General features: G+C 45.2%; 1 protein-coding gene across 1 annotated transcript in view; it reads left to right on the top strand.

Moving 5' to 3' along the window:
• The window catches only part of CSNK1D (casein kinase 1 delta), a 111,294-nt gene extending 99,273 nt beyond the window's left edge, over nucleotides 1-12,021 (top strand). The window contains exon 9 of the mRNA XM_063963225.1: nucleotides 10,377-12,021. Coding sequence (XP_063819295.1) covers nucleotides 10,377-10,427 — 51 coding nt within the window. The 3' untranslated portion in view covers nucleotides 10,428-12,021. The remainder of the gene's footprint in view (nucleotides 1-10,376) is intronic.
• Nucleotides 12,022-14,774: the final 2,753 nt, after the last annotated feature.

Raw genomic sequence — 14,774 nt, 5'->3', positions numbered from 1 at the left:
GATTATGCAATTCCCGTTAACAGAAACAGAACGGGTGTGAAAAGAATTGAATACCGCCCTTTGTGTTGCTGAACTCCACAGTACATTGTATTTATTTTTCTCCGAAATGTACCAAACCATTGATTTGACCATTCCTAAGTTTCTTTCTGTCTGATGGATTGTTCTTGTTTTTGCACCTAAAGATGGCGCTGCCGGCTAGAGAGGAGGGAGCCCAGACGGAGGCTGCACACGGGCCTTCTCCTCTCTGAAGATGCCACTGCCTGTTTCACTTGCATTGAGCGCTACTTTTGCTGCATGTTGTGGGTTCACAACAACAGTTTCCAAATGCAACAATTGAAATCAGCACCAGACCCTTTTTCCTGCTTAGTTGATAAAGAAATAACAAAGTGATAGGCCAGATCTGTCCATGGAACAGCCTCTGAATCAAATGCCCAATTACTTTTGGCCCTTTTGTAAAAGAGGGGGCTAAGGGGGTCATTCAGAGTTGATCGCTAGCTGCATTCGTTCGCTGTGCAGCGATAGGGCAAAAAAAAGCACTTATGCGTATGCGGCGCAATGCGCACGCGCGTTGTACTATTACAAAGAACGATGTAGTTTCACACAAGGTCTAGCAAAGCTTTTCAGTCGCACTGCTGGCCGCAGAGTGATTGACAGGAAGATGGCGTTTCTGGGTGTCAACTGACAGTTTTCAGGGAGTGTTTGGAAAAACGCAGGCGTGCCAGGAAAACCGCAGGCATGGCTGGGCGAACGCAGGGTGTGTTTGTGACGTCAAAAATGGAACTGAACAGTCTGAAGCTACTCTGAAACTGCACACATTTTTTTTGTAGCTGCTCTGCGATCCTTTCGTTCGCACTTCTGCTAAGATACACTCCCAGTGGGCGGCGGCATAGCGTTTGCACGGCTGCTAAAAACTGCTAGCAAGCGATCAACTTGGAATGACCACCTAAATCCTAAACTGTTCTTACAATTTGGATGTTAATGCCCTCAAATTAAAGCGGTTAGTCTGCACTATATAACTGTAACGTAATTTGTTTTTGTAAACCGCTAAAATGACAAATTGTCAGTGTCCATTGTCTGAATATAACTAAGAGTATAGAATATAGGTTTGATATATGTCAGTATATATTCTCACAATTGCTTTTTTTGTGCACTTCAAACATTGTTAAACATTTATTTTTCCAGTTTGGTTACATTTTATTTGCCATGTAAGATTAAAAAGACTACAGTTTTTTTTTTTTCTCTAACGTCCTAAGTGGATGCTGGGGACTCCGTCAGGACCATGGGGTTTAGCGGCTCCGCAGGAGACAGGGCACAATAATAAAAGCTTTAGGATCAGGTGGTGTGCACTGGCTCCTCCCCCTATGACCCTCCTCCAAGCCTCAGTTAGATTTTTGTGCCCGGCCGAGAAGGGTGCAATCTAGGTGGCTCTCCTGAGCTGCTTAGAATAAAAGTTTAAGTTAAGGTGTGTACACACGGTAAGATATTTTCTTCCGATTCTGACTATATAGTCAGAATCGGAAGAAAATATAGTGCAGATCGCAAGGTGACAGTCACCTTGCGATCCCGATCCGATGCCGATGCGCGGCCCCGCGCGGTCGGCATCGGAAGAAAAAATAGGCTGTGCAGGCAAGTCAATCCTGACTATCTCTATAGAAGAGATAGTCAGGATTGAAATCGCACATAGCCAGCATCGCAAGCACAGTTATTATGTGCTTGCGATACTGGCTAAGTGCCGACCCGGCCCCCTGTCGCACGGTGAGAATCGGATAAGTCCGAATCTCACCGTGTGTATGCACCCTTAGGTTTTTTATTTTCAGTGAGTCCTGCTGGCAACAGGCTCACTGCTACGAGGGACTTAGGGGAGAGAAGTAAACTCACCTGCGTGCAGGATGGATTTGCTTCTTAGGCTACTGGACACCATTAGCTCCAGAGGGAGTCGGAACACAGGTCTCACCCTGGGGTTCGTCCCGGAGCCGTGCCGCCGACCCCCCTTGCAGATGCCGAAGTTGAAGAGGTCCAGAGGTCCAGAAACAGGCGGCAGAAGACTTTCAGTCTTCATAAGGTAGCGCACAGCACTGCAGCTGTGCGCCATTGTTGTCAGCACACTTCATACCAGCGGTCACTGAGGGTGCAGGGCGCTGGGGGGGGCGCCCTGGGCAGCAATGTATTATACCTTTTTTATGGCTAAAATACATCACATATAGCCCTTGAGGCTATATGGATGTATTTAACCCCTGCCAGATCTCACAAACTCCGGGAGAAGAGCCCGCCGTTTTAGAGGGCGGGGCCTATTCTCCTCCGCACACGGCGCCATTTTCCTGCTCAGCTCTGCTGTGAGGAAGGCTCCCAGGCTCTCCCCTGCACTGCACTACAGAAACAGGGTTAAAACAGAGAGGGGGGGCACTTATTTGGCGATATGATTACATATGTGAAAATGCTATAAGGGAAAACACTTGTATAAGGGGTTGTCCCTGTATAATTATAGCGTTTTTGGTGTGTGCTGGCAAACTCTCCCTCTGTCTCCCCAAAGGGCTAGTGGGGTCCTGTCCTCTATCAGAGCATTCCCTGTGTGTGTGCTGTGTGTCGGTACGTGTGTGTCGACATGTAGGAGGACGATGTTGGTGAGGAGGCGGAGCAAATTGCCTGTATTGGTGATGTCACTCTCTAGGGAGTCGACACCGGAATGGATGGCTTATTTAGGAATTACGTGATAATGTCAACACGATGCAAGGTCGGTTGACGACATGAGACGGCCGGCAAACAAATTAGTACCTGTCCAGGCGTCTCAGACACCGTCAGGGGCTTGTAAAAACGCCCATTTACCTCAGTTGGTCGACACAGACACGGACACTGACTTCAGTGTCGACGGTGAAGAAACAAACGTATTTTCCTTTAGGGCCACACGTTACATGTTAAGGGCAATGAAGGAGGTGTTACATATTTCTGATACTACAAGTACCACAAATAAGGGTATTATGTAGGGTGGGAATAATCTACTTGTAGTTTTTCCTGAATCAGATAAATTAAAGTGTGTGATGATACGTGGGTTTCCTCCGATAGAAAATTATTGGAAGTATACCCTTTCCCGCCAGAAGTGAGGGCGAGTTGGGAAACACACCTTAGGGTGGATAAGGCGCTCACACGCTTATAAAAACAAGTGGCGTTACCGTCTCCAGATACGGCCGCCCTCAAAGAGCCAGCTGATAGGAAGCTGAAAAATATCCTAAAAAGTATATACACACATACTGGTGTTATACTACGACCAGCAATCGCCTCAGCCTGGATGTGCAGCGCTGGGGGGGCTTGGTCGGATTTCCTGACTGAAAATATTGATACCCTTGACAGGAACAATATTTTATTGACTATAGAGCATTTTAAGGATGCATTTCTATATATGCGAGATGCGCAGAGGGATATTTGCATTCTGGCATCAAGAGTAGATGTGATGTCCATATCTGCCAGACGATGTTTATAGACATGACAGTGGTCAGGTGATGCAGATTCCAGACGGCACATGGAAGTATTGCCGTACAAAGGGGCGGTCCATCGGACCTGGTGGCCATGGCAACAGCTGGAAAATCCACTTTTGTTACCCCAAGTCACATCTCAGCAGAAAAGGACACAGTCTTTTCAGTCTCAGTCCTTTCGTACCCATAAAGGCAGGCGGGCAAAAGGCCAGTCATATCTGCCCAGGGTTAGAGGAAAGGGAAGAAGACTGCAGCAGGCAGCCCATTCCCAGGAACAGAAGTCCTCCACAGCTTCTGCCAAGTCCGCAGCATGACGCTGGGGCCATACAAGCGGACTCAGGTGCGGTGGGGGGTCATCTCAAGAGTTTCAGCACGCAGTGGGCTCACTCGCAAGTGGACTCCTGGATCCTACACGTAGTATCCCAGGTGTACATTGGAAATTCGAGACGTCTTCCCCTCACAAGTTCCTGAAGTCTGCTTTACCAACGTCTCCCTCCAACAGGGAGGCAGTATTGGAAAAAAATTCACAGGCTGTATTCCCAGCAGGTGATAATCAAAGTACCCCTCCTACAACAAGGGAAGGGGTATTATTCCACACTATATTGTGGTACTGAAGCCAAACGGCTCGGTGAGATCTAAAAGATTTGAACAATTACATACAAGGGTTCAAATCAAGATGGAGTCACTCAGAGCAGTGATAGCGAACCAGGACGATATGGTGTCACTGGATATCAGGGACGCTTACCTACATGTCCAAATTTTGCCCTTCTCACCAAGGGTATCTCAGGTTCGTGGTACAGAACTGTCACTATCAGTTCAGACGCTGCCGTTTGGATTGTCCACGGCACCCCGGGTCTTTACCATGGTAATGGCCGAAATGATGATTCTTCCTAAAAGAAATATGGACGCTTTCCTGATAAGGGCAAGGTCCAGAGAACAGTTGGCGGTCGGAGTAGCACTATCTCAAGTAGTTCTACGACAGCACGAGTGGATTCTAAATATTCCAAAATCGCAGCTTTTTCCGACGACACGTCTAATGTTCCTAGAAATGATTCTGGACACAGTCCAGAAAAGGATGTTTTCTCCCGGAGAAGAAGGCCAGGGAGTTATCCGAGCTAGTCAGGAACCTCCTAAAACCAGGAAAAGTATCAGTGCATCATTGCACAAGGGTCCTGTGAAAAATGGTGGTTTCTTACAAAGCGATCCCATTCGGTAGATTTCACGCAAGAACCTTTCAGTGGAATCTGCTAGGAAAATGGTCCGGATCGCATCTTCAGATGCATCAGCGGATAACCCTGTCTCCAAGGACAAGGGTGTTTTCTTCTGCGGTGGCTGCAGAGTGCTCATCTATGAAAGGGCCGCAGATTCGACATTCAGGACTGGGTCCTGGTGACCACGGATGCCAGCCTGAGTGGCTGGGGAGCAGTCACACAAGGAAAAAAAAAAAATAATTTCCAGGGAGTGTGATCAAGTCTGGAGACTTCTCTCCACATAAATATACTGGAGCTAAGGGCAATTTACAAGGCTCTAAGCTTAGCAAGACCTCTGCTTCAAGGTCAGCCGGTATTGATCCAGTGGGACAACATCACGGCAGTCGCCCACGTAAACAGACAGGGCGGCACATGAAGCAGGAGGGAAATGGCAGAAACTGCAAGGATTCTTCGCTGGGCGAAAAATCATGTGATAACACTCTCAGCAGTGTTAATTCCGGGAGTGGAAAACTGGGAAGCAGACTTCCTCAGCAGGCATAACCTCCACCCGGGAGAGTGGGGACTTCAGCGGGAAGTCTTCCACATGATTGTAAACCGTTGGGAAAAACCAAAGGTGGACATGATGGCGTCCCGCCTGAACAAAAAACTAGACAAATATTGCGCCAGGTCAAGGGACCCTCAGGCAATAGCGGTGGACGCTCTGGTAACACTGTGGGTGTACCAGTCAGGGTATGTGTTCCCTCCTATGCATCTCATACCAAAAGTACTGAGAATCATAAGAAGGAGATGAGTAAGAACGATACTCGTGGTTCCGGATGGGTCAAGAAGGACTTGGTACCCGGAACTTCAAGAGATGCTCACGGAAGAACCGTGGCCTCTACCTTTAAGAAAGGACCTGCTCCAGCAGGGGCCTTGTCTGTTTCAAGACTTACCGCGGCTGCGTTTGACGGCATGGCAGTTGAACGCCGGATCCTGAAAGGGCATTCCAGATGAAGTCATCCCTACCCTGGTCGAAGCCAGGAAGGATGTAACCGCAAAACATTTTCACCGCATTTGGCGAAAATATGTTGCGTGGTGTGAGGCCAAGAAGGTCCCTACAGAGGAATTCCAACTGGGTCGTTCCTACATTTCCTGAAAACAGGACTGTCTATGGGCCTAAAATTAGGGTCCATTAAGGTTCAAATTTCGACCCTGTCGAATTTCTTCCAGAAAGAACTGGCTTCAGTGCCTGAAGTTCAGACGTTTGTAAAAGGGGTACTGCATATACAGCCTCCTTTTGTGCCCCCAGTGGCACCTTGGGATCTCAATGTTGTTTTGAGTTTCCTAAAGTCACATTGGTTTGATCCACTCACCACTGTGGAATTAAAATATTTCACATGGAAGGTGAAGATTCTATTAGCCCTGGCTTCAGCCAGGCGTGTGTCAGAATGGGCGGCTTTATCATATAAAAGCCCTTACTTAATTTTTCATTCTGACAGGGCAGAATTGAGGACTCGTCCTCAATTTCTCCTTAAGGTGTTTTCTGTTTTTCACATGAACCAACCTATTGTGGTACCTGCGGCTACTAGGGACTTGGAGGACTCCAAGTTACTTGACGTTGTCAGGGCCCTGAAAATATATGTTTCCAGGACGACTGGAGTCAGAAAATCTGACTCGCTGTTTAGCCTGTATGCACCCAACAAGATGGGTGTTCCTGCTTCTAAGCAGACGATTGCTCGCTGGATTTGTAGTACAATTCAGCTTGCACATTCTGTGGCAGGCTTGCCACTGCCAAAATCGGTAAAAGCCCATTCCACAAGGAAGTGGGCTCATCTTGGGCGGCTGCCCGAGGGGTCTCGGCTTTACAACTTTGCCGAGCTGCTACTTGGTCAGGGGCACACCCTGACTGAGGAGGACCTGGAGTTCTCTCATTCGGTGCTGCAGAGTCATCCGCACTCTCCCGCCCGTTTGGGAGCTTTGGTATAATCCCCATGGTCCTGACGGAGTCCCCAGCATCCACTTAGGACGTTAGAGAAAATAAGAATTTACTTACCGATAATTCTATTTCTCGTAGTCCGTAGTGGATGCTGGGCGCCCATCCCAAGTGCGGATTGTCTGCAATACTTGTACATAGTTATTGTTACAAAAATCGGGTTATTCTTGTTGTGAGCCATCTTTTCAGAGGCTCCTTCGTTGTTATCATACTGTTAACTGGGTTCAGATCACAGGTTGTACGGTGTGATTGGTGTGGCTGGTATGAGTCTTACCCGGGATTCAATATCCTTCCTTATTATGCACGCTCGTCCGGGCACAGTATCCTAACTGAGGCTTGGAGGAGGGTCATAGGGGGAGGAGCCAGTGCACACCACCTGATCCTAAAGCTTTTATTATTGTGCCCTGTCTCCTGCGGAGCCGCTAAACCCCATGGTCCTGACGGAGTCCCCAGCATCCACTACGGACTACGAGAAATAGAATTATCGGTAAGTAAATTCTTATTTTTGTTTTTTTGTTTTTTTCTGAAAAATACAAGGGATAATTTGTGTCTGCTGCTTAATATACATATTGTTCCTGGAATGTGACTGGCACAAACTTTAAAAAAAACTGGCTCAGCACAGGACTGAGAATCCTCAGCAGCAAAGGAGAACTAAAACAGCAAAAAAAATCTTCAAGAACATACGTTTAACTAATAGTTAGGTTTGTTAAACTGGTATACCCTTCCTTCACCCAGATCATTAGCAGTCTTTGCGGTTTTGTAGCAGCCACTGTAATTTGCACGCCAAAAAAAAATGTTTTTGATTGTTTCAAATAAAATACTGAAGCCATGGATTCTCCTAGGGCATGGTCTGCATTTAGAGCATTTACACACCTTTTAGCATATAAGGCCAAAGATTTGCGGTCTTAACCACTTGCCTGGCATGGTTGCATCAGATGCGACCATGCCTGCAAGTGCTCTATCTGACCTGGTTGCCCAGGATGCGACCAGTCAGATAAACTGTATTAGCAGCTGCAGGGAAAGAAAACTTTCCTCCGCTGCTGCTGTCAGAGGGAGCGGAAGGTCCCTCTGCTTCCCTGGACTCTCCCCTACTGATTGCTGTGCTGCCGATCACTGCTGATCGGTCAGCACGGCAGGATCCCCCCTCCAGCGGCTGCAGACAATGGCAGCGGCTGGTGGATGTAAATTAACCCTCCAAGCCACCCACAGACCCCTCCTGTATTCCTGCAGGCTGTGCCGGCTTTCAAAATAAAAGCTGCATTGTTTCCAATGGTCACAATGTTCCCGATCAATGTTGGGGGGGTGGAATATATATATTTTTCAACTAAAATCATTTTGGATAGGGTTATATTCATGTTCTTCACCTAATTCACTCATAAAAAAAAAAAAACAACTATTTCGGAGCGTTTTTTTCTTTGGCAAAATAAATCGTCAGTTAAATGGTTAATATCTAGAAGCTAGTGAGTGGCGCAGTTTTAATGAGCCAGTGTAGCTGTGCAACCATTGAAATCACAAGGAAATACTCGCATTATGTGGCAGCGGTAACGTAGATTCTCTGACTAACTGTCTCCTGGTATTTATCCAATCCAGACATACAGTTTAACCTGCTATTAAAGCATGAAGAGCCGGGTATTAACTTGGTCTAAGTAACTTATGAGAACGTGACAGACTGCATCATGCCTTTAAGAAGGGGGTTAACCTAAAATGAACTGTTGTGAATTCCAAGAATTGATGACACCATATGCTGTAATTATTATAAGTAGCATTGCTGTCCGTTCTATTGTGGGGAGGGGGCGGTTTCTTACATTTACTCTTAAATACATAGTTTTGGTCTGTAACGATACAATGCCTGTTTGAATGTTCCTGTGTAGCCTTCTGCTCAGTGTGGGCTTAGTGCAAGCTCTTGTTTCTGAGCAGACATTCAATAACAAATCTTAAGCTGAAAAGCTCTCTAGCAAATGTGCTTTTCCCTTTCCTGTTTATTCCTGTGATCAGGGTATCGCCCGTTTAGTAGTAGTGATAAAAAGGAGGGGGAGGGGGGGGGGGGGTTGCTGGCATAAGACCTCTATCGTGTGTGTGATGTGGAGTGTGCATGTTTTTGTATAACTACTTTACACATCAATTGGAAATGCATGTTTACTGCATGTGATCTAATAAAACAACCAGTCTTGCAGGTACAGCTCATTTTGTTGTGCATGTCTTTTATGATTGCAGTTCCTTTTATAAAGGTGAATGTTTTGCATTATATTTTTCTTCTAAAGATGGGTTATTTGGGGGGGGGGGAGATATATGTAACAAAAGTTCTAAAATTTAATATCACTGTATGATAGCAATGCATGGAATAGTGCGATCTGTGTAATGTAGGTTTGGCGAGTAAAATTTATAGAAGTGTACCAGCAGCAGCACCCAGTCTTCACTATGACATGGTGCAGTCAATATATTGCTTCACCTATTGATGAAGCTTGTGTGGACTCTTCTTTTAGACCCAACCAGTCTGACACAATGGGCTATATTCCATTGTTTTCTTGCGCCAGATCTTTCAATTGATCCCCCTTATTGCGCACATCAGTCTGGTTTAGCCTTGTAAAGCGGCAAAACCCGACTAAAGTCATGATCGCGAAAAAGTCCTGTTTGGGCACCCAAACGGTTCACTTTTTGTGCATTTTAGCATGATGATATCGCACCTGCCGGCAGAAACAATTGAATAGCTCCCGGCATGCGGGGGTGGGAGGGGGAGAAAACAATTGAATTCAGCCCAATATCTGTTGCCGAGTGCTCTCCTCAGCAGTCATGTACTGTGTTTTTTAGAGGTACATAGATAGAATTTATAAAATAACATGGACCCGCTAGCAGCTGTAGCAATGAAATGATTAGCACAAATAGCTTTTGATACAAATTATTTTATTATGGCATCTGGATGACATTGCAGTGGGAGTCAGACTGCATACACTGAAGAAGAGAGACCCTGCTGTAGCTTGTGTTAGATAACAAGTGATTTAAGAGAATTTGAAGGATTCATTAAGAATTGGTGACAACAGTGGGATGTGATGATCAAGCCTGTCAATTCTGTAGGAATTAAGTTTGGCTGCCTCTGCTGTTTATAGGTAACATAGACCCAAATGTATTAAGCCTTAACAAGTAATACAGTGGAGATGGATAAAGGGGGAGATGTGCTAAGCAGTAAAGAGTGGAAAAGTTGCCCATGACAACCAATCAGCATTGAAGTATCATTTATAATTTGCATCCTACAAAATTTATACAGAGCAACTGATAGGTTTCCATGGGCAACTTCTCCACTGGCACACTTCACTCTTTTTTTTTTTTTTTTCACTGCTTCGTACATCTACCCTAAAGAGTGATAAATGACCAGCTAATCAGCTCCTAACTGTCATTTTTTAAACACAGGGGCAGACGTATTAAGCCTGGAGAAGTGTTAAGTGGAAGGTGATAATGCACCAGCCAGTTAGCTCCTGTCATTTTTCAAATCCGTAATGACAGGCTGGTGTGTTAGTACCTTGCGCTTATCGCTGCTTAATCACTTCTTTATCCCTTCTCCAGGTTAATACATCTGCCCCACAACCTGTTACATAGCCATTAGAAAGCTGATTGGTTGGTCATTTATCACTCTTTATCCGTCTCTACTTTGTCACTTGTTAAGGCTCAGTACATTTGGGCCATACTGTTTTTGTGACTTTTATTCATCATATTATTATCCCTGCTTTGCAGATTCCCAGTCGGGTTGCGTCCAGCGGTTTCCCTTCTACAGTCCACCGATGAACACATTCCCTGTGGAGAGTGGTTAAATGCATGGCTAATCTTTCAATGATTTCACTAGCAAAAAATAAAGAAACCTAATTGGGAAAAAGTCACAACCAGAGCAACAAAACCCTGAATTTGAAGCAGCCAAATAAAAATGGAGCTTTACATGCTTTTTACCAAGATTATATTGTGAGCAATTACCAGCTGGTGAAGTGGCGTTATTGGAGATGCTCTTTAGCAGAACTTTTGAGCACCAGTTCAAGAGTAGACTTTTAAGCGCCAAAACAGAATTGCCATTTTATTTTCCTTTTCAGGGTCCCTTTTTATTCTTCTGTATCTATATATGGTTTTGTATCCTTTTTTTTGTTAAACAACTTTTACCTGTATAAATGTGCCAGATCTGTCTCTTTGCTTCCGCATGTGAGATGAACTGAGGTTCAGTAGCCATGATATTACTGTTGAGAGAACATGTAAGTACAGACGGGCTTTTGTTTTGTTTCTTTCTCCCTTCCTTTTCAGTTTAGTTGAGCAAAAACAAGCTTTTTCTTATGTTCCCCTTTCTTTTATGTTTTTATTGGTTATTAAAGCATTCCTATGCACAACTCATTAAACCGCTTCTTCAAAAAGTTCAGCAGAGCAATGTTCTTGGATCACTGGCATTCATTTATATCTTGTCAACATTTTTGTTATCTGCATTTTTTACTGAAATATCTTTCAGTGCTTTTAAGAGAGGGTTTAGGTTTGTCGTCCACCTTCCTTCTTCAATGGTGTTACTTTTAGAACATATTATTGGTCTTGTATAGAAGATGCCTATGACTCCACATTGGCAAAAAATCTCTATTTTCTTTTATTTTGTAGCATTGCCATCCTGGAGGTATGGTATTAGAGCATTACGTTATCGCCTTTAGCAGGTAAGCGGTGAAGGCCACTAAGTGTTTGTAGAAGTAACCGAATTGTTAAACTTGTTCATATAATCAGCACAGGCCCTTGATAAAGTCGTAACGTCATCGGACCAGTTACCCATGCGTGGGTGGTGCAATATTAACGAATGTCTAAATTTTGTGAGGTGGGTGGGATGCGGGATGGGTTTCAAATGTTTTGATGTGATCTTCAGCTGTGATTTTAAAGGTAAGATTTCTTCATTCAGTAGACTTCACAATACTTTAATGGTACAGGGTGCAGTCTGGTAGATGGATATTTACGATAGGTAAGGCTTTGTGTTTATTAGAGTATTTCTAAAATGTGAGGATTGTAATGGAAGGAGTTGTCTGTGTATGCTAGTTAACATGTAATACTTTACGCATGTCCCATGTTCTCTGTACAATTCTTCACAATGTGCTTTCTCTGTAAATATCTGTGAATGTCCTGTTAACTAACCAACTTTTTTCTAACCACTGTACACAAGGTCGTCTTTATTTACATACTGTCTGAAAGCATAGTAAATTACAATCGAGGGGAGTGACCATTCCCCCATATGCCATAATGACAGAACGTTTTTCCTGGAGACTTAATAAATCCTGTACATTGATACTTATTGCGCAGAAAACAACTTGTATCACTACTGTATTTGTGTACTTTACAAAGTGTGTAAATAATAAATTCGTAACTTCTACATTTCTCTTGTGTTTTTTTTTTTTTTATTCATATTGAAGGCTTTTTAATACATCTTTCAAAGCAAAATTTTTAAATGAAAGTTAACAGACCTCCAGTAGCACTGTAGAATAGGTAATAACCTGATGCTAGCTGCGAACCGAGGAGAAAAGTGTCCTAGAAAATAGGGTATATCAACAAAAATATAAATGGCAACGCTCATCAATAAGGTACCAATAATTAGGGCTGGCATAATAGGTTTTAATAGTAAAAAGAGGATTTTGGTACTTACCGATACATCTATTTCTCTGAATCCACTGGGAGACACTGGAGAGTCAAACAGATGGGGTGTGAAGAATGGAGACCTGAGGTAGCACAATGTAAAAAAACAAAAGTGTACAGCTGGCTCCTCCCCCGCCCCTCCAGAGGGAACGTAGAAAAGAAAACATTCAGGAAAGAACCAACCATACCATAACATTAACCATCAACCAAGAACTATCAAACTTTAAACCAAACTCATTTGAGCCAATATAACTATAGACACGCAGGCTGGCAGCACCGAGGCGGGCATCCAGTGTCCCCGAGTGGATTCAGAGAAATGGATTTATCGATAAGTATCAAAATGCTCTCTTCTCTGTCATCCACTAGGGGCACTGGGGAGTCAAACAGCTGGGGATGTCCCAAAGATACTCCTATGTGCTGGAGTGCTGTCCGAAGCCTGCAGAACCAACCGGCCAAACTTGGATTTATGCTGCGGGGTACACTGGGCTCCACAAGGATTGGACAATGGGGTGTAGAGTAGGATCTTGATCCGAGGCACCAACAGGCTCCAAGCTTAGACTGTTCCCAGAATGCACAGCGCCGCCTCCTCTATAACCCTGCCTCCCTGAACAGGAGCTCAGTTTTGTAAGTTGGTGCTGCAGTAAGCAGGCACTGAACAGAGGGGCTGCTCCAGGCAGCCCTAAGAAAAGCTTTTTATGAGGTAAAAAGTAGAGATGAGCGGATTCGGTTTTACTCGGTTTTACTCGGTTCTCAAAACCGAATCTTATTGGCTATCCAAAACACGTGACATCCGTGAGCCAATAAGATGTCGTTTTGAGAACCGAGTAAAACCGAGTAAAACCGAATCCGCTCATCTCTAGTAAAAAGTGAAGACTTCAAGGGCAGCGGTGGTAAATGTCTTGTGACATTCACTGCTGCAGCTCCCGCTCTCCCCAGCGGCGCTGTACACTCCCGAGCCCTGGTTGCCGGGTACCTACAGCGGAGGCTCCGGTTTTCTTCACGTTAGACACACACGGCTGGGGCTCTCCAGGATCGCGTGGCTGCGCTTCGGGAGGTGGTAAGTGGGTCCCGCTTGCGGGACCCGGTCTTTATCGTGATACGGCGCGGTCAGTGGGAGGCGGGCCGCACGCGCTGGCGGTGGACACTGTGGATACAGGCGATCCCACTAGATCACCAGGGCATGGGTGCAGGTCAGGTTTTCTCTCTAAACCAATTCTTATATCGCCCACAGTACCCGGTGGTTTTGCCAGCAGAGGGGATAAGGCTTAGACCTGAAGCCCCTCCCCAAGCCCCAGGGCGCCATTTCTAGCAAATGTTCCCGCCCTGGAGCTGCATATCTGTCTTTTCCTCACTCCCTGTCGGTGTCTGCGGCGCCATTATCCCTCAGCTCACTGTTCCTGGGACTGCTTGGGCAAATCCTCCTATGTAAAGCTGCCTGGTTGTCAGTGCTGTGACTTTACATGACACTTAAGTATTCTACCTGCCTTTTTTAGTCCGTGTTAGTAAGAAAGAGTGCATTTAGTCAGGGTTTTATAGTACAATTACCATGTGATATACATCCAGTTCTTACTGTGTACTGTTATATCTAGTGTTATATAGCTGTGTAAGCTAGTCCAGTGCAGTATTATTGTCAGTAATAACCTCTGCATTGTACAAACTGCGACTATCTGTGTGTGCATTTGATAGCTGAGTGGTGTCCATTTTGTGTCTTTCACTCAACCTGCTATCCCTGTATTCTATAACCTGAGGGGGCTTGGTGCATCAGGTTTTATCTAATACAAGTTGAGTATCCCTTATCCAAAATGCTTGGGACCAGAGGTATTTTGGATATGGGATTTTTCTCTGACGTCCTAGTGGATGCTGGGAACTCCGTACGGACCATGGGGAATAGCGGCTCCGCAGGAGACTGGGCACAAAAGTAAAGCTTTAGGACTACCTGGTGTGCACTGGCTCCTCCCCCCATGACCCTCCTCCAAGCCTCAGTTAGGATACTGTGCCCGGACGAGCGTACACAATAAGGAAGGATTTATGAATCCCGGGTAAGACTCATACCAGCCACACCAATCACACCGTACAACCTGTGATCTGAACCCAGTTAACAGCATGATAACAGAGGAGCCTCTGGATAGATGGCTCACAACAACAATAACCCGATTTAGTTAACAATAACTATGTACAAGTATTGCAGACAATCCGCACTTGGGATGGGCGCCCAGCATCCACTACGGACTACGAGAAATAGAATTATCGGTAAGTAAATTCTTCTTTTCTCTGACGTCCTAGTGGATGCTGGGAACTCCGTAAGGACCATGGGGATTATACCAAAGCTCCCAAACGGGCGGAAGAGTGCGGATGACTCTGCAGCACCGAATGAGAGAACTCAAGGTCCTCCTCAGCCAGGGTATCAAATTTGTAGAATTTAGCAAACGTGTTTGCCCCTGACCAAATAGCTGCTCGGCAAAGTTGTAAAGCCGAGACCCCTCGGGCAGCCGC

Source organism: Pseudophryne corroboree, chromosome 3 (genome assembly GCF_028390025.1).
Source record: "Pseudophryne corroboree isolate aPseCor3 chromosome 3, aPseCor3.hap2, whole genome shotgun sequence".
In the NCBI taxonomy this organism is placed as follows: domain Eukaryota; kingdom Metazoa; phylum Chordata; class Amphibia; order Anura; family Myobatrachidae; genus Pseudophryne; species Pseudophryne corroboree.
The sequence above is the reverse complement of the archived record's forward strand: the minus strand, read 5'-3'. Positions and strand labels throughout refer to the sequence as shown.